The 23,603-nt window shown below is 35.0% G+C and overlaps 1 protein-coding gene across 2 annotated transcripts in view; it reads right to left on the bottom strand.

The window, feature by feature from the left end:
• USH2A (usherin) overlaps positions 1-19,636 on the bottom strand; it is a 611,994-nt gene extending 592,358 nt beyond the window's left edge. Inside the window, exons 1-3 of one of the 2 annotated variants that reach the window (XM_069459265.1) lie at positions 19,408-19,636; positions 17,872-18,563; positions 14,063-14,228 (exon numbers count right to left, since the gene is read on the bottom strand). In XM_069459265.1, coding sequence (XP_069315366.1) covers positions 14,063-14,228; positions 17,872-18,395 — 690 coding nt within the window. In that variant the 5' untranslated portion in view covers positions 18,396-18,563; positions 19,408-19,636. Of the gene's footprint in view, positions 1-14,062; positions 14,229-17,871; positions 18,564-19,407 lie in introns of those variants that run through there. The other variant, XM_069459264.1, reaches the window with a different exon arrangement.
• Between the last annotated feature and the right edge of the window lie 3,967 nt (positions 19,637-23,603).

Raw genomic sequence — 23,603 nt, 5'->3', positions numbered from 1 at the left:
ATTATACTCAAAAGACTAAATATTCTTGAAATGCATACTTTTATACCTAAACTTTGAAGAGCATTGATGGATCTAAACAACTAAGATAAAGGAATAGGGACATATTTTCTCAGTATTCATAATCACATGCCAAATTTTGAAGCTTTTAAATTTATAGAGTTGTAAGAATTCTCCCACCACTTGGGCGTTTTCCTGCATTACAGTGTTGCAATTGCTCATCGAGGAGACCCTTTAAAATTAATACTACTCATCAGATTTAATGAAATTACAACTGGAGGAATGCAAGTTATTTTTATGAAAATAATGAAATTGAATCATTACAGCATTCTGTCCATAGATAACAAGTGGACTGAAGAGAACATCAGCTGTGAATACATTTAAATATAGATTTACACATGCAGTATTAGGGAAGGTAAAAACAGGATATGAAATAAACATTAGGCATCAACTCTAAGCTCACTGTCAAGAAACGCCCAAGCTTCTAACCACAGAGTTCAGCTGAAGGTAACTATCTGTCAAATGTAATCTGTGCAAGTGAATATGCTTAAGCTGGTGCTATGAATCAACCAAAATTGCTTTGGTCTTATTGACATTCAATTGCAAGAAGTTGCAGCTCATCCAGTCCAATAGACAGTCTGACAACACCAAGAGTGCTTCCAGTGACAGAAAGCTTTAAATATAGATGCAACTATCATCAAAATACACATGGAACTAAACTTTATGATCCTTCCTAACATCTTTTGAAATTGGTCAGTCAGTCATCAACTGGTCATAGATGCCCCAAGATCTCATCACATTGCTCTAACGTCTGCCAGCTTGCTCAGTTAACAAACCATTATTAATCTTTAAAAAAAATGATGAATATAGATTTGATTGACAGGCAAAGTCCTCCTGGATTAGTATAAGAGTTTCTGTTGCATTGTGCTTAACCCCACTTCTTCACTTTGCAGATCTGCCTTTTATTTTTTCTTCCATTTGAGATTTGCCCCTAGTACATCTTAATAAATAATAACCAGGCATCCATGAAAAAATCCAGAGGGTCAATTTTAAGCAATGCCTTGCAGATTTTTTTGACATGTATCGAGTTTCCATAAGCACTGCATTTTACCAACAAGAGAACTAAGGTGAGCGAGGTTAAGTGACGTGTTTAGAGTTGTTTCCCCTTGGGCATTGTGACCTCTCGGTAGATTCTGCCGGTGCCCATATGCTTTTTGTTCCAGGTCTTAATTCTATATTGAACAAACTTTCTATCCATCCCTCTTTTGTCTCTGTGTATTTGCAACCAAGAAAAATGTGTTGAGCTCCAAACTGCTTGTGATGGTCTGCCTGCCTCTGTTAAATAGTTCGATCACTCCATGCCTCAGTAGTTTCATCTATACCTTCTTCATCATGAAACGGTAGGTATAAAACCCTTGCTTCAGGGTTGTCTAAGAAACTAATACACATAGACGGGTAGGGGGATACTTTAATTTTTAACATGTTATATAAGTATTGTCCTTTCCTTCTAAGAGCTTATAGTCCAAGACAAACTGTACTATTAAGGACAAATCTTATAGGATGTAAGGGCAAATACAAAACATTCTACATTATTAAAAAAAAGCAGTCAGTCCAGAGTGCTGCAGTGTCCCGAACTCTTAATACTAGTCCCTTCTTTAGCAACATCCTCAGGCAATCTCTATTACTTCCCTCATACCTTGATCCATGAAGCTACACGAAAATAAGCTGTGATACAATGTTCAAAAAAAGGTGAGTAGACAAAATTATATATGGACTAAGGATGTACTATGGTTAGAGCTAAATAAAATATGCATGTTAAAATTTGCAAGGACTTTAGAGAAAATTACTGGAAGGAATTAGTTGGGTTTGTCTTTCCTTGTATTCTTATTTTCTAAATATTTGAAAATGGTTCAAAAACTTTCGTGATTTTTCTTAAAATCTCATTTTATTCGGAATTACTTTCCCAAAATGTATACCTGGTATTACACTGATATTTTTTTTTTTCTTATATAGCTTCTTGAGGATATACACCATGGCCTTACTATCTTCAGTATCCTCAAAATCGCTTAAAATTTTTGTGTACAAAGTAGATATCTGTTGCATCTACTTTGCATCTACGTTAATGAAAATAAAAGGCTTTAAGCAAAAAGATTTGACTTGTTTACTAAGAAATGGCCATAAAGGTTCCTTTCCACTTTTGACATGTGTTAACAGAAGGAAAGTTGGCTAATCCTGGCTTTCACACGTGATATTTCACTAAGCACACTGTGCGCTTATTCAAGTCTGCTACTATTGTGCCACTAAAGAATAATGAACAAAAATGACTTTCTTCCATATAGTGAAAAATAAAGTTCTTTAACAAATTTATTTACATAGTTTTTAAATTTATTATTTTCCAGCAAATATTTAAATCAAAAATTCAATCAAGGACTTTCCAAAAAATGCTAAAAAAATATGTAAAACAAAGAAGAATCAAATAAGGTAACATAAGTAATTTGCACTCGAGGAGTTTACAGTCAGAACACACTAAATAGAATAATATTTTAAGGTTTTAGTTGTTCCAGGTGTTTTAGATCACTGGTTATTTCCCATATGGTTTTGTGTTACTTATGAATTTAAAAAAATCTTTCAGCTCTTGATTTTTTTATTTTCCAATATAGAAAATGGCAATCATTAATATTACTAATGGATCAAAAATAATGTTGGTGAAACACTGAAAATGAAAAAGCATTATTCATGTCTGCAGATGTTTTGTTCTACTTTAGCCCACTTCCATCTCTGTCTCTCTGCCAACCACAAATAAAAACTCTGGACAAAATACAAAAAGCAACTACCTGAGGATGCTTAAAAGTGAACCAAAGTAAACACCTACTATGTGACCCAGCAATCTTACCCCTAAATATTAATATTTATTCAGAAAACAGCTCAGAGATTAATGGGGGGCAGTAGGAAGATTGGAATAACTATATAAAGGTAACATACGGGAACATCTCAAGGTTATAGACTCTTCTATATATTGTTTGGATGGTGGTTACGTAACAGTGTACATTCACCAAAACTAATAGAACTGTACACAAAAAAGAAGTACATTTTGCTTTATGTACATCATTTTTTTTAATGAATAAAAAGTTTTAAAAGACAAAAAGCATCATAAAAATATGCGATTATAATTTTATTTGCCATTTCAAAATCTTCACAGGCACGAATAAGACTTTTCATACAAATGTCACCTGCAAATGTCTTTCAATTATCAATTTGGTAGATGGTTTATATCAACTGAAGGCCCTAATAACTGGGCCAGACATTTTTAACTCTAAGCATCTAATCTCACACCCAAAGACTTTGCCATCCCAAAACACTTTTGAAACTTCTGCAAGATGGTTTTCAAATCAAGGGTTTGCTGAAATCTTTTGCTTTTCATATAACCAAAACTGTTTTTCTCTCCTAACCACATTTTTTAAGGCTAACAATTCTATGTACTTTCTTTGAATAGGAATTTTTAACAATCAATCTAATTTTACTTTAACTTATATCCTATTTTAAATCAAAATACACATCTAGATAATTCCACATTATTGGGCCTCACTGATTATAGTGTTCATGCTCAGCAAAATGTGTTTTGTCTTTGAAATTCTTTTCATCATCAATTCAGAATTCTCATTAGCCACCCTTAGCTATTGCATAAGCCATTTCAGAATTTCCTTTTTGTGCCAACACTTCCTATTTTATGCTTTGATAAACTTATCTCAGTTGAATATGGTTAACCTTAAATCCCAGCCTTTTCTGTACAGGTATGGTAGCACAACTTACGCACCTCAAAAAAAAATGTTTAGTCATGGCTATTTAACATTGGCTATATTACGAGGAAAGAAAATAGCCAAGCTTGAGACTCTAAAGTAGTTATTCTCAACCAAGGATGATGCTTCTCAGGGGACACGTGACAATGTCTACAGACATTTTTGACTGTCACAGAAGGGGATGGAGTTAGGTAGCGATGTGGGAAGTTGGCTACTGGGATCTAGTGGGTAGAGGCCAGGGATGTTGGTGACCATCCTACAATGTACAGGAAAGACTGGAACAACAAAGAACTATCCAGTCCAAAATGACAATAGTGCTGAGGTTGAAAAATACTGCCCCACAGCAAATAATCTATTCAAGAATGTACATACATTAATAAAAACGTAAGCATAAACCAAATCAAACCTTAGGTCAATTTTTAAGCATTTAACTTACAATGTGTCAACTACTCCACAACTGTAGACCTACACACTAGTAGATCTGTTGCCTTTTTCAGTATCAAGGCACAGTAACCGTACTTCCCCATCACTTGATATGTAATGGCACAAGATGGGACCAGTTTAATAAATATATCAAAAGTTTTTAACAGAAATAAATGTACTATGACTTAAGGAAACAGAAAGCCAAACAAAAATGAGTTTGAATGCAAGGAAATCTCAAACCCAAAGACTTCCTGCATAGGAACACCATTCTGATTTTTAATGTCTGAAGTTTGGCTCAAAAAGCAAACTTAATACATTTTTGTTATGCTAAATTTAAAATTCTATGTAAATTTTCACATTCTCTTTGAAATACTTTCTAAAATGTGTATTGTAAGTATACATTTTTCCAAGTAAGCTGCTACAAGTGAGTCACCTATAGTTAGCGCTCAGTTACACTAATGCTAATGATTTAGGACAGTATTTCTAATAGGTTGCTACAAAAATTAACAACAGCTCCTAATTAAAGATGCTAATTTGGATAAGCTCTCATTAATTAATAGAAGAATTTACCCTTGGTATTTATTTTAGCCATGATTAAGCATTACTTATTATTTTAATCACTACATGAACCAGTCATGCATGCTACAAATAAACATCAAACTACACAGAGTAACACAAAAACTCCTTGTCAGAAGATCTGCAAAGAATGATGACAATCACTTTCGCATCAAAATGACTCTCCTTTCCCTCATTCACAAGCCAAATCAGATACAAACTATGGTGATGGTAATCGTCACATGAAAAAAAGGCAAGTCTTGAGGGTCCACAAACAGCATTTCAACCTCTAAAGCTGCTTCAAAAAGACATACCTGACAAAATCAATTGAAACAAAATGTGAAAAAGTACAAATTGTATTATCTCCCCAAGCTCCACCCCATGTTTAATATAAAACATTAGCAACTTCTCTTTCCCCCGAAGTATTCATGGTCAGGCAAATTAGCTGAAATGTTGACACATCGATGCCAAGTGAAATGCTGTCCTTGCATCAAGTGTCTACTTCTAATTGAGAATTAATCTTCTTCTCGCACACATGAAAGGAATGGCTCTCTGCCAGCAGCAGCAGTAGTTGCAATAATCACAGGCAGTAAAGGACACACCTTGTTGGCCACACTAGTTATTTTACCATATCCAGCGTCATACCTGGGGTTCCTATTCTCTCTCTCCTTGGCGCCGGCCACCTTCAGCATATGCCCTTTCTTCCTCCTGCTTGGACATCAGACTCCAGGTTCTTTGGCCTTTGAACTCTGTGACCTGCACCAATAGCCTCCCAGGGGGTTTCAGGCCTTTGACCTCGTAGTGAGAGCCACACTGTCAGTTTCCCTGGTTTTGAGCCTCTTGGTCTTAGACTGAGCCACACTACCACCTTCCCTGGGAACCACTCTACTGGTGTCTATCATTTTCCAGCTTGCAGACAAGCCTATCCTAGGACTTCACTTTTGTGATCACATGAGCCAGTTCTCCCTAAAAGGCAGCATGACAGAAATTCAGCAAACCACAAAGACAAAAAGATAGAAGAAACAAAGAATTTATAAAACAAGCAGATATCAACTAACCATATGAAAACAAAGCCCCACATATCAATATTAACTGTGAATGTAAATGGGTAAAATGCTTCACTTAACAGAAATACATTGGCAAAATGAATAAAAAAAAGATCGAACTATACGTTCTGTACAAGAAACTCGTCTTACCCATAAAGACATAGAGTGAAAGTAAAGGGGTGGAAAAAGATAGTCCACGCAAATGGAAACCAAAAATGAGCAAGAGTAGCTATGCTTGTATCAGATAAAACAGACTTTAAATTAAAAAGAGTAAAAAAGACAAAGAAGGTCAGTATATAACGATTAAGAGATCAATTCAGCAAGAGGATATGTTCATCCTAAATATATATGCACCCCAACATCAGAGCACCAAGATTCACAAAACCAATATTACTAGAACTAAAGAGACAGCAAAACAGTAATGGTGAGGGACTTCAGCATCCCACTCGCTCACAACACTAGACAGATCACCGAGACAGAAAAAAAATCAAAAAAGAAACTTTGGGCTTAAATTGGAATTTAAACCAAATGGACTTACCAGACATTTACAGAACATTCTACCCAACAACTACAGAATATACATTCTTTTTATCAGCACATGGAACATTCCCCAAGATAGACCACATTTTAGGCCACGAAACAATTCTTAACAAATTTTTAAAAATCAAATTCATAACAAGTATTTTATTTACCACAATGAAATAAAGATAGAAATCAATACAAAGAGAAACTTTACAATCAATACAAACACATGCAAATTAACATGTTCCTGAATGATCATTGGGTCAACAAAGAAATAGGGATGGAAATTAAAAATTTTTTTGAAATGAATGAAAAGGAAAATACTACATACTAAAACACGTGGGATACAGAAAAGCAGTGCTAAGAGGGAAGTTTATAGCATTAAATGCCTACATCAAAAAAGTAGCAAAATACCAATTAACCATCTAACCCCACATCTCAAGGAACTAGATAAACAAGAACAAACCAAAGCAAAAGTTAGAAGAAAAGGAATAACAAAAATCTGAGCAGAACTAAACAAAATAGAGACCAAAAAAAAAAAAAAAATACAGAGGATCAATGGAACAAAAGTTGGTTCTTTGAAAAGATAAATAAAATTGATAAACTGATAGCTAGACTAACCAAGAAAAGAGGAAGGATGACCCAAATAAACAAACAGAAATGCTAGAAACAAAAAACAATCAAACACAAAAGGAGACATTACAACTGGTATCACAGAAATACCAAACTTCATCAGAGAATATGAACAACCATACACTCACAAACTAGAAAACCTAGAGGAAATGGATAAATTCCTGAAAATACACGACCTCTCAAGATTGAATTAGGAAGAAATAGAACTCCTGAATAGACCAATAATGAGTAATGAAATTGAGTCAGAAATAAAAAACCTCTCCCCCTCAAAAAAAGCAGAGAAACAGATGGATTCATAGCCAAATTCTACCAAATGTACAAAGAACTAGTGCCACTCCTACTGAAACTGTTCCAAAAGGTAGAGAAAGAGGGAATCCTCCCTAACTCATTCTACAAAGCCAGTATCACCCTGATACGAAAGCCAGGAAAGGATGCAACAAAAAAGGAAAACTACAGACCTACCTCTGATGAACAAAGAAGCAAAAATCCTAAACAAAATATTAGCAAACTGAATCAAAGAGCACATCATCAAAAGGATAATTCATCACAATCAAGTGGGGATGCAAGCATGGTTCAACATATACATCCCAGGGATGCAAGAATGATTCAACATACACAAGTCAATAAATGTGGTTCACCTCGTAAATAGAATTAAAAACACAAACCATATGATCATCCCAATAGATGCAGAAAAAGTATGAAATAAAATTCAGCATCCCTTCATTATAAAAACACTCAAAAACTCGGCACAGAAGGAACATACCTCAAAATAATAAAAGCCGTATACAACAAACCCACAGCCACCATCATGCTGAATGGGGAAAAGTTGAAATATTTCTCCCTAAGAACCAGTACAAAACAAGAATGCTCACTTTCACCACTTCCATTCAACATAGCTCTGGAAGTCCAAACCACAGCAATCAAACAAGAGAAAGAAATAAAGGGCATTCAAATTGGAAAGAGGAAGTTGAATTATCTCTGCAGATAATATGATCTTATACCTAGAAACCCTAAGGACTCCTCCAAAAGACTCCTAGATTTTATAAATGAATTCAGCAAAGTCTCCGGTTATAAAATCAATGAACAAAAATCAATAGCATTTCTATATGGCAACAATAATCAACCTGAGAACCAAATCAAGAACTCAATACCATTTACAATAGCTTCAAAAAAATAAAATAAAATAGTAAAATATCTAGGACTAAATTTAACAAAGGAGTTGATAGATCTCTGTAAGAACTACAAATCACTGATTAAAGAAATCATAGACGACACAAACAAATGGAAGAACATTCCATGATCATGCAACAGAAGAATCAATGTTGTGAAAAATGATATAGTACCCAAAGCAATCTACAGATTCAATGCAATTCCTATCAAAATACCAAAGTCATTTTTCAAAGAATTAGGAAAAAAACTATCCTAAAATTCATACAGAACCAAAAAAATATACTGAAGTCCTAACCCCTGGTGCCTGTGAATGTGACTTTGAGTAGTGGTTTTTTGCATGTAATCAAGGTAAGGTGAGTAAATTGAATTAGGGTGGACACTAATCTGCCATGACTGGTGTTTTTAGACGAAGAGAAGACAACACAGACATATGAGGGAAGGAGATGGCTGTGTGATGATGGAGGCAGAACCTGGAGTGATGCATTTACTAAGAAATGTCAAGGATTGCTGGCAAACACCAGAAACTGAGAGAAACAAGGATCTTTCTATAGGTTTCAGAGGGAGCGTGGCTCTACCAACACTTTGATTTCAGACTTTTAGCCTCCAGAACTCAAACCATAAATTTCTGTTGTTTTAAGCCACCTAGTTTGTGATAATTTTTAGGGCAGGCCTAAAAAACAGAACCAACCTTTGTTATGATAAAATATAAAGAAGAGAACATTTCCTACACGATTATGGAAGCAGGAACGTATAGGCTATAAAGTGCTTTATCAGACATTGCTTTCTTTACTTGTCCAAAGTTATGGTGTAAGCTAAATAGGTCAAGTTTATGTTTGATTCCAATTTGTAATGGGTATGCTAACATTTGAAGAGTTTATGTCATTTTCCTAAGATTGCACAATTTTTAACTAAAATGTCAAGAATTAAAGCCTTACCTTCTGATTAAATATTGTATTTTTTAAGTTGCATGCAAAAATGTACAGAGAATAATTATTTTTTACTTGGATGGCTTTACCTCTTTCCATAATCATGTAAGAAATGTTCTCTTCTTCATATTTTATAACAAAGGTTGGTTCTGTCTGATATCGATCATGTGATCAGGATGGCTTAAGTAGAATATTCTTTCATTAACCCATTATAGTTTATCTCACTGTCATAAACTATAGAAATTTTGAGCATAACTTTATATAAAATTACATTATGTTGTACATTTAAACCACTTGTATCAATGAGGGATATAGTTGCAAAATATATTGACTTTAATTATTCGTATAAGTCATGTAAATATGTGAAGCATTATAAATATTTTGCCTTATAAATATGTATAAAATATGTACAAACATACAAAAATTACATTTATATTACAAATATTTGTTTTCAGTTCATGTGGGTTTATAGGTTTTTGTTTTTGGTTCACAGAACTTTGAAAACTATTCTTTAGATCTTCTCAGTGACCTAGGTTCATAGCAATTTATGATTTTTAGTTTAAGATCAAAGAAACTCGAGACTATAAATTTAGGTAGATAATTTAAATTCTCCAAGGCTCATCTGTCTCTCCCTTATAATGGGGATAATATAGAAGTCAAAGTCATAGAACTATTATCATTCAAAAAGTAAGCATGTAAAATATTTAATAGAGTGCATATAAATCAGTGCTCAATAACAGCAGCTATTATAATTTAACTGATTATTGAGAAAAAAATTCATTAATTTCTGTTGATCTTAACTTTGCTCTGAATAACCCAAAACTATTCAACTAACTTGAGGGATACTCAGCTAGCTAGATATAAAGAGAGGATTTTGCACAAATAAATAAATAATGTTTAGCACACACATAGACACATGCAGGCACACACAGAGTGAGAGTTAAATGCAATGAAAATTATTAAAGGAACAATATGGATTGAGATTCTCTTGGAGTAGGGATGGGGGTTGGGATGGCCTATGAGAATCCCAGGACATAGAGCTTGCTGAGCTGAATGAGGAAACTTCCATAAAGAGGCATGGATGTTTTATGCTCCCTCGATCAGTAAGTATGTGGAAACACCTTTATAAAGCATGCACATGGGTATACAGTTCAGAGATTAATTGAGAGACGTGGTTTATCTATTCTAACAAATGTTGGTTAAATTTCATTTTCTTTTTCTCCAGAACTATCAATAGTTTTCCTTTTTCAGATTGAATACATAAATCAACAGTATGTACTCCTAGAACAAACTATGATTATGAAACTCCTATCCTTCATCTATTGATTCCTAAAACTTTATTTACCCATGCATTTTTTTCCTTCATTGTACCCTATTAGAACTGCTCTTTTTCACAATATTGTAGCTAGAATCACCTGTGGCTCTTGAATTGTCAATGCATCAAGGAGCCCTCAAAATAGCATAGAAAATGTGAGCAAGCCCATTGCTAAATTATTTCTTGGTTCCACCATTGTAGTATTTCATCAGCTACAAGTTATAGTAATTGTTTTACTGCAATTCAGCAAAATTATTAGAAGGGTGACTATATTGATGATTTTTGATGCTATTTGTCCTATAAAACGTGTAGAACTGCTTAAGGACAAAGAATATTTCATAGAAAACCCTGAGGTTTTACTTTCAAATGATATGCAACTAAATCCATATACTGTCAAGTTGTTTTACTTATCAATCTTTAACAGAATGCTAAAGTAAAATTATTTTACATATTTCAAAACTTTAAAAAAAGTTTCTTACAATTAAAGCATGTGCTGATTCAATATGAAAACTAAGCTTTAAAAAATCTGCTAATATTCTGTGTTCCCCATTTGCTAATAAAAAGTATGAATTGATTTTTTCAATTTTAGTATAAAAATATGACATAATGAATTTTAGCATGATATAATTTCAAATAGCCAATATATTAAACCCAAAAGTAAAATTTAAATTGGCAGTCCTGTCAGATTCAAGTCCCTGAATGAATATTCATTTAAAAACTAATCATTTTCCAACAGGTTGAAGTTTCAAAATGCTAGTTTTGAAGTAAAAGCTATCATATCCATTACTGTAGCAGTATCAGTCATTTTTTGTTTAGTAAATTAGATCTCCAATGTTTAGTATGTCTGCCTTTTCTTGGTATTTTTTTTGCCCAGGTATTTAATTATTGAAAACCATGGGGTTTTTTTTTTTTTTTTTTCCCCTCATTTTAGGAAATTAGAATTGGAATTTTACTGCTGGGAAGCTGATGCCAAGTGAACTGTAGAGATAAAGTGTAAGGTTAGATCTGTTACTTAATTTTATACCACCAGGCCTTTGTAAGTTAAATTGTTTTCTGAGCCATCTCATGAATAGAGGTGTATGTTGTATTTTTACACACACAGAAACACACACAATACAAGCTCATCGATTCGTGGCTGTACTGGAAGATGGATGAAAATATGCATACACGTTAAGTTCAAACTTGCAGTTTGAAATTTGACTGAGCCATATTATTAATTATTTGTTCTATTTTATGCCTAGCACGATAGAGGTCCCTAGTTGAAAAATTAAACAGAGTTTGGATGCATTACATAATAATGCAACAATGACTAAGTTATATTTTATATTAAATTTATTTTTCTGCAAATGTTCTTTGCAGTTATACAATGAAAGAGTAACGAGCTGCATCTGTCTCTATCTTGGCCACAAAATCTACCAAAAAATGCTTTTGTGTAAATACTAGGCAGCACGGGAAAGCAGGATAAAAGCACAAGCTTGACCATTGATTAATGGAGCCGGCTTACTGTCTATATAACCCTACACAACTCAACTGCTTGCTGTACTCTAAGTAACTATGCCTCGCTCCACATGCCACTTATTTTTAGGTAGAACTCTAAGAGGGATTCATTTTGTTCATTTAGTCTGATCCTCATTACATAAATGGGGAAACTGAGTCAAATGAATTTCTTAAGTCTACAGAGTAGCATTATCTAAATCAGATTTCTCAACTCATAATCTCCTGTCCTTTCCACTACTTCTTAAAAGTAATGAATACATTCCTTATTTAACATCTATCATATGGATTCTTATGCATTTCATAATAACTATATTCAGACTGGTGTTCAATTTAAACGAAACTTGTGTAGATCTCCAATTTAGAGTAAATAATTGCTCTTTAATTTTCATTTGAATGAAGCCAGATGCTCATAATGTTGGGTACCCCTAAAACATTCAATAAGTGTCAGATGAATAAACAGACCTGAATGGTTTTTCTAATGTTTTATGACTGTTTAGTTCTGTATTTCTAATATAAAATGTAGTGTACTTAAAAACTCATGCAAAAAATAAATAAAAGAAGTGTACAAATTGGAAAGGACAAGTTTTCTCTTGATAGTCAAACAGTTACGAAATGAAGCAGTCTCATTAAATCATAAGTACTTTAACCTTTTCTTGAAAGAAGAGGAAGATTTAAAGATTTATAAAGAAATTTTGCCTAAACTAGGAAATGACTCATATTTGACATGTATTGAAATGATAATGCTGATTTCAATAGGCACTCTAAGAGCATTTTATTCCCGAGAGAGTAATTCAGTCATGGTTACCTCCTTGCATTTAGATTTTAAACTTTCTTTGTAAAGCTTTTAATGTACTACTGCCTGCCAAAACATGGCACAGTTTCACAGACAAGACAAAATAAAGGCAAGGAAAAAGACTTTTTTTTTTAATCATTGTTGAGACAAAAATATGCAACAAACACATCATCTATTTGGCATTTTCCGCAAATTGCCTTTCTTTAGCAGTTTCTGTTTCCACATTTTCAACATTAAAAACCTAATTCTGTTGCACTTGTCAGTAGGTAGAATGGACAACTTCAAGATAAAGGACAAATACATCCCATATCTGTTAATTACTGAACAAATGAAGAGTAAGCACTGAGAAACTGAAACCATCATATCCCATAGACACGGCTTGATGCTAGATGTGACCTGTCCCTTTGCGTACCCTTTCAACACTAGTGGCCTATGAAAACACTGTCCTCTGCCGACTGCATTTGCTAAACTCACATCCTAACTAATATTAATACTTTAAAAGCCAAATAAGAATTTTCAAAACTCTCTGAAGAAGCCCACTTACTACCTGCTTCAGGTTGGAAAAAAAAAAAAAAAGTGAGAAAACAAAAAGTAATTTTCATATAACAAATAAGGGTGTAAATGTCTTCAAACGCGAATGGGGTTCACATGGACCATTGGGTGAATTCTCCTTTGAGAGCTCATAGTGGGAACTATGGTATGAAGCACCGCTGGCTTGAAAGGCAAGGGTGGCTTTTGGCTGTATTGGGCCCTCCCAGTGCCCTGAGGAAACAAAAGGATGAAGCGTGCCTCTATTCTAGCGACTGCAAATACCAGGCAGCTCACAGCTGTCTCGGCCTTTAGCAGCTTCTAAGGCTCATACAAAACTGTGGTTGACAACGAAAATAATAATATAACACCTTTTGAGTGCCTCGAGTGTAAAGTTCATTAGTTCTAAGGTCAGCATGTTGATGCAACAGCCAAATTTTATTCACATCATCAGATGCTATCAGAGAAAGACAGCTGTAAAAATCAGGCAGGGGTTTAATACAGCCACGACCAGTAAAATCAGTACTAGACACCAAAAGAGCCCTTACAACACACTTCTAAACAAAACCAAACATACTAACCAAATTTTTTAAAATTTCAGAGCATATTAATTACAAATAGCATTGTCCTCAAGCACCTGTGAGAGTTTTTATAGCAATTTTGATGAGGGAAATGCCAGTCTATCAAGAGATACATCATTAGGTCACTTAAATATTTTTCTTCCTTAGTTGTCATTTACACATTACCTGAAATCTAAAAGATACTGCTGCAGATTTTGCGAGTAGATGCCATTTAAAGGAAAGAAAGGAAGACAGATCCTTGTGTTTAACCAAATGTTAAATATTTTTTATTTTACTCACCTGCACACTAAGATGAATCCATTTCTTCAGAAGAATTCTCCCCAGTGTCATTACTTTTATTGGAGGCTGCAAACCATTTACTGTGTGATAATAAAACATGGTCTCTTTCTCAGATATTGTAAGTTTGAACACAATCTCCCCGTCCACTGTCTTTTCTATAACACACCTTAGGAAGCAACCAGAAAAGAGAGAGGAGGTCAGCACCCAACCAAAAAGACACACCAAGGCATTGTACAGTCACAGTGATGTGAAAATGACCCCAAACTTCATTCAAAATGGTGCACTAGGAATAAGTGCCTGAAATGTCATTATATTCAAAGCAAGCTTTATTCCAGTGAAGAAGCCCTTTTATTTCAATAAAAAATAGAATTCTTATTTACAATATATTCCCCAGAGCCTCAACACCCTTTATTAGGGATTCATGATGGAAACTCAAAGTGGTTGAACCATTCTGCAAAACTAACATTTAGCCTATTGGCTCATTACTTCTTCTGCTATTTCTTTTATAGGAAGTGGTACAACACACTACATCCCGCTTGGGTATTGAGTCACCAGTGCAAATCTTTCTCTCTTTTTTTTAAATGTAAAGAGAATTTAGCATCCATGGAAGGCTCTAAATTACCAGCCCTGGAGTCAGAATCGCTCTACTTAATTCCCGTGATGAAATGGAGAATGGACAGCTACAGTCTCTACTCACCCCACCACCAACTGGCCAGAAGCCAAAGCCAATGTCCGTAAGAGGCCTGGGTACCTCTCCATATAGTCTAACTAAGGCACTGAGAGAATGGTCATGATCTTGGGTGAACAGTCATTCAATCGTCTATGAACACAGTGAAATAATATTTTGATAAAAGAATTTTTAGAATGTTTCTAGGTTCTTGTGTCAAGCCAGTTATCAATTTTGTTTAAGTTACCTCAAATCCTTATTACAGTAACACACCTTTCAGACCCCAGGCTTCCCTTCTTTACCTAGTTGCCTCCAACTTAGCTTCAGCATCTCTATGATTATGCCTGATCCTGGATCCCTCCTCCCTGCTCAAGATTGGTTAAGGGACCTTCCTTTGTGCACACCTAACACACTGTGCCATCTACGTAGTAGCGCTAATCCATCTGTCTTCCCCATTAGATCATTTAGATCATCAGTATTCTGAGTATAGAAGCACACCTGGTACAGAGCAGACCCTCAAAAAATGACGAGTTTGCGATCAAACTTAGTTGAAAGCATCAAAGAGGCAAAGGTAAAATCAGGTCAACCAAAAATGACTGCTAAAGATGTTTTAAAATTTTCCTTAAAGAATACACTTTTCAAAAATCATTTCTTCTCACTTCCATCTATTTTTTTCCCCTGAATTGGGAGGTAAGAATAAGACTGGAGAACACTAGTAGTATCACTTTTGCTGTCATTATTTTACTAAATTTTGTACATGTATTTGGTAGTAAAGTTATGAGAGCAAGTGTATTTTTAATGTAGGCAAATCATTGTAGTTGACGTAAAGGTTTTATAGAAGTAGAAATAAAGGTTTATATAAATTTTGCCACATTTTTTAACCCATTAGTAGTTGGATGTTTCTAATTTACTGGAATGAAAGAATTTCTCCTTATCCCCTTCCCCAAGTCTTAAACAATATGAGAAGAGTTTGCCTCTATTCATTTTTCTTGAGTTTAAATCTACAAGTGAGAATTCAGCTATTACTCAAGAATGTATTTACCAAATGCAGACTTATTTCCCCAAGCTTACTGAAAATGCATTTCTTAATATGTTATTGATTATCTTCCTTGCTATTTTGTTTGCTTGTAAACATACTAGCTTTGGGAGATAATAAATGTGAGAGGAAGGCAGGTAGCAAAATATTTAGGAACTGGATTTATTTCTGCTCCTGAATAAACAATAATTGGATAATCCATGTTTTGTTTGTTTTACTTATCTAGTGCAAACACCCCGAAATTCCCCCAATTCCCATAGGTATTTTAGTTTTGAGAATGGAAATGACCTTCATACAAGGAACTCTCAAAACCATAAACCATGTGTTACCACCTCGATAAATACTCCTCTGTCTTATTTATACAAAGTGATGCCAATAGAAGATGAATTTGGTACAGATATGTCTCTACAAGCTTGGGAAAATATTTTATCCTAGCACTATTTGTCAAGAGACAACGTTTTAAGACTCTTTGGATACTAGTTACATGAACTTGAATTTACTGGAATTTCAAACAGTAAGAAAACAAAGTTTTCTTTTAGGGGAGATGTAGAAACAGGGATAATGGTTCGTGATTAATTTTCAATCCAAATTTAAAACAAAACGAAAACATGGCAACTTTCACTTGGCAAATTGAAATTAAACACCAAAGACATTTAAGTCATATTTGCTTATGAGATAGTAAGACTTTTCTTTCTGATTTGTTTCACAAGTTTTTAGATACCTAGCTAACACTCTCACACAAAGAAAATGTCACAAGAGGAAGGTCCAAAGGCCCTACAGGAAGACAAAAGATAAGCAAAAATGCCTCAAAACTGTTCTACTTCTTAAAAGTTCCAAGTTGGCTCTAAATATTTAGGGGAAACACATTAGAGATCAGCTTGAGAAAAGAATATAGAATGAAAAACAGGTGATTCAGAGAGACAAATCTCACATATTCCCATTCAAGTATGGGAACTAGATACTAAGACATCTATCTCATGGAGACAGAGTAGAAAGATGGTTAGCAGAGGCTGGGAAGGGTAGCAGGGAGGGTGGGATACGGAGGTGATGGTTAATGGGTATAAAAATACAGTCATATAGAATGAACAATATTTGATAGCACAACAAAGTGACCGTAGTCAACAATAAGTTATGATATACTTTAAAATAACTAAAAAAGCAGAATTGGAATGTTCCTAACAAAGAAATAATAAATGCTTGAGGTGATGGATCCCCCAATTACCCTACCTTGACTAATACACATTGTATACCCATATCAAAATGTCACATGCACCTTATAAATATATACAACTATTATGTACCCATAATAATTAAAAATAAAAGAATTTTAAAAAGAAAAACAAGTGATTGAACAAATTAACAAGAAATGATGGTAGGGGAGCCCCACTCCAAAATCATCGAAAGCATTTCTCTGGGATCAACAGCATAAAATCTTCTAAGAATATCGCATGCTTACCTATGTATTTTCTAAGTAACTGGAAGTTGGAAATATCACAAGGTAAAGGGCTAAAAGCTGTATCTTTTTAGAGATGGAGTGTTGTTCATATAGTCAACTCATATTATTGAACATCTTCCATGAGTCAAGCAAACATGTCTTCTTGGGGAAATAAGGATGAATAAAACACAGTCCTAAGCCCTCAGAGAGCCATCTGCCAAATGAAAATTTTATACCCTAGTAGGGGCATGTTATTTGTATAAACCTAGACCAAGACTTTGAAAATATCAATTACTTGTATTGCTAATCCTCATGCCGAAAAACTCACATCGTGTCTGGTTTACGCTCTGCAGGCTAAGAACAAATGCCTAACTAACCAATAGGAAATAAATGATTCAGGTGTAAACATGTCTGCCTGCAATGAAACTATGCTAATAATACATTCTTTGTTCATGGTCCTCTTCATCCCTAGAAGAGTGAAAACCTTTTAATTTGGGAAAATATTGAATTGTAAACTTGAATAGGAAAGACTAACACAGGAGTCGATCTTTGATCACATGAATTCCCTATTGTTAGCCTTCATTTCCAGTGTGGAATTCAGGTTGCAATAGTCTTCACTACTACTGATTTTTCAGGGTCCTAGGAAAGCTTATACCCACACTTCTACTTACATTACACCTTCTTGCTCAGGTTTCAACCACACAGCTAAAGTAAATGATGCCGCCAGCATTGGAGGAGGAGAAGGAGAAGAAAAACAATTCTTGTGATTTCCAAAAATAAAACTTGTGGAATTGCTATGGGAATTAGGATGCAGATCATTCTTGTCTGCTGTGATGCAGCTACCGAGGCCTGCTGAGAAGAGGGCAGTGTACGCCGGGGTTGAAGATCTGTATGGGCAATCCTGAATGCAAAACCGCTGGGTACAGAACCGAATACTTTGAGCAGCAGCAGAGCTATGACAAAAAGTGCTTCGGTTTGGGAGTCCACAGGTTGCTTGGGTTGGCACAATTGAAACATTCTTGAAAGCTCCCACGTTCTCCAGCCTTGGGAAAAGACCCCGGGAGTCAGCCAATGATACGGAAGCAAAATAGGCAAAGATCAACGTTTCGATGACTGGAGACAAGAAGCCACAGCCCAGTGAAAGAACCAGGCGATTCATGTTTACAAAACAAGCATTCTCCTCCTGATAAAACATTCCTAAATAAATAATCAGGCCATGCCACTTGCCAGCAACGCTTTCAAGCAGGGTACTTTAAGTAACGTTGAGATACTCCATTTTCGGGAAACTGCAGACACGTTTGCACACTGAGGTAATACCAAACACGTTCTTAGCAATGGTGAAGACATGAGTAGCAGCTGGTATCTGGAAATCAACAACAGGTGTCAAGGGAAAGCCACTGTGTCTTTAAAACTGCAGTTCAGCTTAAGCATGAGGACTTTGCACCCCAAAAAGAAACATTTCACAGTACAGTGCTTAGAGTAAAATACTCATTTGCGTCTTTAAAACTGCAGTTCATCTTAAGCATGAGGACTTCGCACCCCAAAAAGAAACATTTCAAAGTACAGTGCTTAGAGTAAAATACTCATTTGCATCTTTAAAACTGAAGTTCATCTTAAGCGTGAAGACTTTGTGCCCCAACAAGAAACACTATTCCAACTTCTCAAAAAACATTTCAAAGTACAGTGCTTAGAGTAAAATACTCATTTTGGTTTTTTTTTTTGGTAAATATCTTGATTTTATTGGGCAAATCAAGCACTTTAAAAGTCCTCAGGACAACCAGTTTTTTATATACATTAAAAAAAAGTACTGTGTGTATATAATTATCAATAATATATTTCACCATATGGTAATTTTAGGCGGTTACTCCACCCCAGGGAATTAGCACTATCTACTCTACTTAACAAGGTAAAGAATCATATAGATTTTCTTTGCACATGTACCGTATGTTGTAAACCCAGAGCTAACTTGCAGATGCCCAAAATAAAGCTGGCAAAGCACTTTGGGCCTTTCCCCTTATCCCAGCATGTGCAGCAACTTTAAGCTCACAGTAAAGCTGATTAGAAACCCAACACCATCTGTCTGTCCTACGCCTTAATATTTAGCAAAACGTTTGTGTTGGTGTTTCCTCATGACTATGTAGTTTGAAGGTTATATATGGACTCTTAATACTGTGCAAGTAATTGTATTGATAAGTAAGCGGAGTTACCATTTCTTTATTGCATTGCAACCAGTCCCCTCAGTGTGACAAATGGCTCTTCAACAGGACTGCTGTCCCTCGTTGCCTGGCAACGCTGCTGTGACCCCTGGTTACTCTTAGCTGCAGCAGCAGGAATGCTGCAAGGAAAACTTGGGTGCCCAGGTAAAGTACTCTGCACAGCAAACACTTGGTTACCTGAAACTCAGAGCGTAGTCTGCTTGGTAGCCCGCCTGGAACTGAGCTCCCCAACCTCTCAGCAGGTACCTTAAGCAGTGGGAGGGGCCTCCATGGGGTCATGCATGCATAATTTTAAAGTAGCAGTACACCTCATCCTGTAATCCCTTTTCCCCCTCCCCTTTTTTGCCATCATGCAGCTCAATCCATTTTATTCTTTAATTAAAATGATCTGCCACTATTAGACAGCCGCACAATGAGTAATTTCTAGTGCTCTTTCTTTTTTGGGAGGGATACAAAATGGGATCCCAAACCTTAATATATTGATGGCCTAAAAGCTTGGCCCATTGATGGAAGTTTCTGTTGACCATTCAGTTGTTGCTGTAGCTTTCACCCTGGGATACTCTCTCCTAAACACACGTGCTTCTTTAGATTATGAGTGGCATCTGATGTTACCTTTAAACGTTGGGTTTGGAAAATCAGTGATTTTAATTAAACTACAAAGAAATGAGACTGCTGACTTTTTGGCTGCCTACTTGGATATAAATATGTGTGTGTTAAAGCGTGCATGTTTGCAGTCAGTTTTATGTAGTTTCTATTACATCCAAAACTCTCTTTTCTGCCATCTGGGATATCTCATCCTAGATGAGAAATTTTCTAAACCAACTAATACTGCTAGCCTTCCGTCTATTCATCTTAAAAACAGAACATTTATTTGGGAAACAACTGGTCAAATGTGATTTTTGTTCCCTATAAACTATTGTATTTGTAGAAATGAGGGAAATGTTTTCTTTGCTTGTGAGTAAAACAGCCAAAAACAAACCAAAATCATTAGATGTCGTTTAATTTCTCTCCACCACAAATTTTTGTTTACATAACAACTTTTTCAATTGGAACTAGGTGGTTCCAGAAGACCTTTTTCACCTTTTGTCAAAAATATCCTTTTTTCTGCTTGTTGATTATTATACTCTTGTAAGACCAATTTTTTATTAAAAACAAATTTTAGTGTAAAACCAGCTCACATGTAAGGACTCCTGAGAATTTGGCAAAATACGTTTGAAAATAGATATAGAAAGCACGGTGAATTAAACAAACGTGTTATGCAGACCTTCTATAAAACATACAATCAACCTCTGTTTTCAAACAAGGTGTTCAGTAGGCTGGCTTCTTTTTCATATCTTGTGAATCCAAGAACTAACTTGAATTTTTAACTATAGTGCTTCAGTCTATCTTTTCGGTTACCATTCCTGGGTAAGAATTCTTCTACCCCATAACAACTGCTTTGTAGTAGAAAGTCATGACTCAAAGTGGATAATCTAAGATTAGCAACTCTGCTTCACATTAAGAAATTCTGCCGGTAGTTTGCAAAGGCAAACTATGTATTGACAACGCCCCTAAACTTCTGCAACTCAGTACTATTAATCCTAAGGATGTGTCTGATAAATTGACTAATTAATTACACACCAGGAATTCCACAACCCCTATAAGGGCCTGGGAAATAAGTATAGACTGGGAAAAAAAAAAAAAAAAAAAGTAAAGGTACCTATGGGGAAAGTATAGCTAAACGTATATAAACATATGCTTTTTTTTTTTTCCCCCCCTTATTTTTCTGTGGATTCACTGGGCAGCTCTTCTGGTCTGGAACAGCCTGGCCAGGGCTGAGCGTTCTGACTTGGCCTCATTCATCTAGAGGTTGGTTTGATGTCAGTTGTATCAACAGCCATGGGGGTCTATGCCAGGCTCATTCTGACAATAGCAGAAAGAGTCCCAGCCAGGTAAGATGGGAGGCCCTCATGTGCAAGTACTTTTCAAGCCTCTTCTTGCATCACATTTGCCAATGATCTGTTGGCCAGAGCAAGTCACATGACCCAGCATAGGGCGGTGAAATAGATTCCACGTCTCAAAGAAGGAATAGCAAAGTTACATTGCAAAGGGGCACACATCACAGGAATGGAAAGAATTTGTGACCATTTTGCAACCTTCCTTAAAGAGTTGCTAGAAATTTCTTTTTCCAGCTGTAAAGACATCATGTCACATTGCATCAGAATTTCCTTGTTTTGAAAAAGTCAAGAAAATGGTGTTTTAGTTAGACAGCTATAAGCAAGTTCCCCTCATTATTCTGGAAAAGCTTATTGTAATATGCTTATAATAAAGCTAAGCTTTTCAAGCTTTTGAGGCTTAGATTCTCTTAATGGACAAAATCAAGGGGTCTCCCCTATTATTGAGTAGTTTGGCATCCATAGATTTACTATTAAAATTGACTAATCTCTGGCATAATTGACCTGAAAAAACCAGTGGATATATATGTAATATTAGACAAAAAAAAATAAAGTATAGCTGTAGTGTGATTATAAATGTAAGAAAACATTATAGATAATTTTATTACAATTAACTTGAATTCTTACACAAATTGGACAGATTTCTAAAACAATTTCCAACCTAAACCAATTCAAGAAGAGTTGGAAAAAAACCAAACGTCAATCGACTATAGAATGCATAAATAAATTGTTGTATATCCATACAATGAAATCAGACTAACACAATGAAAGAAAAACGAACTACTGTTATAAGCAACAACGTGGAGAAATCTCACAGAAATAGTGGTGAGCAAGAGAAGTCAGACACATCAAGAACATGCTGTATGATTCCATTTATATGAAGTTCAAATAATGGCAATGTTAACTCTGGTGCGTTAACTTTGGTGATAGAAGTCAGAATAATGTTTTCTCTTTCAGGCAGAGGATCAAATGAGAATGGGTTCAAGGAAGCCTGCAGAACTGCTGGAAGTGGTATTCTATATCTTGGTATGGGTGATGCTTACACAGGTGGACACATTTGGAAAAAAAATTAATCAGGCTATTCCCTTAAGATTTGTTCATTTTATGCAAATTATACATCAAAAAAAAAGAAAATTTTTAACTAAAAGGAGAAAATGTTAAATATGAATAATTCTATTCATTAAATAAATAATCTATAGTTACCTTTCTTCCCACAAGGAAAACAATGGGTCCAGATAGTGGTATAAATCAGTTATACTACACATTCTGGGAAAATATAATTCCAGTTTTTACACTCTTGCAAATGAAATAAGAGAGACTGTTTCCTAACTTATTTTTATGAGGCTAGTATAACCTTAATATTAAAAAAAAGCCAAGAGAATATGACAAAGAAAAATTAGAAGCCAACCATGCTCACATACATAAATGCAAAAAGTAAATTCTAAATGAAACACAAGCAAACAGAAGCAAGGAATATATAAAAAGATTAAGTCTCCTGACCAAGTTGGATTTATTCCAGATTTGCAAAATTAGTTTGAATTAGAAAATGTATTAATATAATTCACCATAAAAATGTACTAAAGGGAAAAACTCATATAATTTATTTAGGACCAAAACCCTAAATGAAGAATTTACTTATTTAAAACCAAAACACGAAACTCACAACTAATGGACGCGGTGAGCATTGTAGGGGGGAAAAGGCATGCCTCAAATCATGGTTTGGGTGTGGCAAAGTCATAGCATGTAACCAAAATGTTTGTACCCCCATAATATCCTGAAATAAATAAGTAAAAATAAAACCAAAACAATTTAGAACCAAAATACGCAATAGGCTAAAAATAAAGTAAACTTCTGTAATTTGACATAGATGATTTGCCAAAAAAACTCATAAATAATAACAATCTTTATAATAAGTGGCATTTTTGTTAAAATTAGGGGTAAAACAAGGACATCCACTATCACTGCTTCTATTTAACATTGTGGTAGCCAGTGAATTAAGACAAGGCAAATAAATGCTAAAGGCTAAGGACTGGCCATGATTAGCAAATGTGATCTACCTCTCTAGGTAACACAATCTAAAGGCAATATTCGACCTAGGTGTCTGGAGAAAGAATGCATATATGACTAATGCTGTTCATCAATTTTTTACTGGCTTTTTTTTTTTCGGAGGCACATGCTGCTTGACCCATTGTCAAATAAAGGCTGGCCATATGACATGCTGTAGCTGATGAAATGTGAGAAGTGACATGTGTC

The sequence above is a fragment of the Eulemur rufifrons genome, chromosome 27 (assembly GCF_041146395.1).
Source record: "Eulemur rufifrons isolate Redbay chromosome 27, OSU_ERuf_1, whole genome shotgun sequence".
In the NCBI taxonomy this organism is placed as follows: domain Eukaryota; kingdom Metazoa; phylum Chordata; class Mammalia; order Primates; family Lemuridae; genus Eulemur; species Eulemur rufifrons.
Note: the sequence above shows the minus strand (reverse complement) of the source record. Positions and strands in the feature narration are given on the sequence as shown.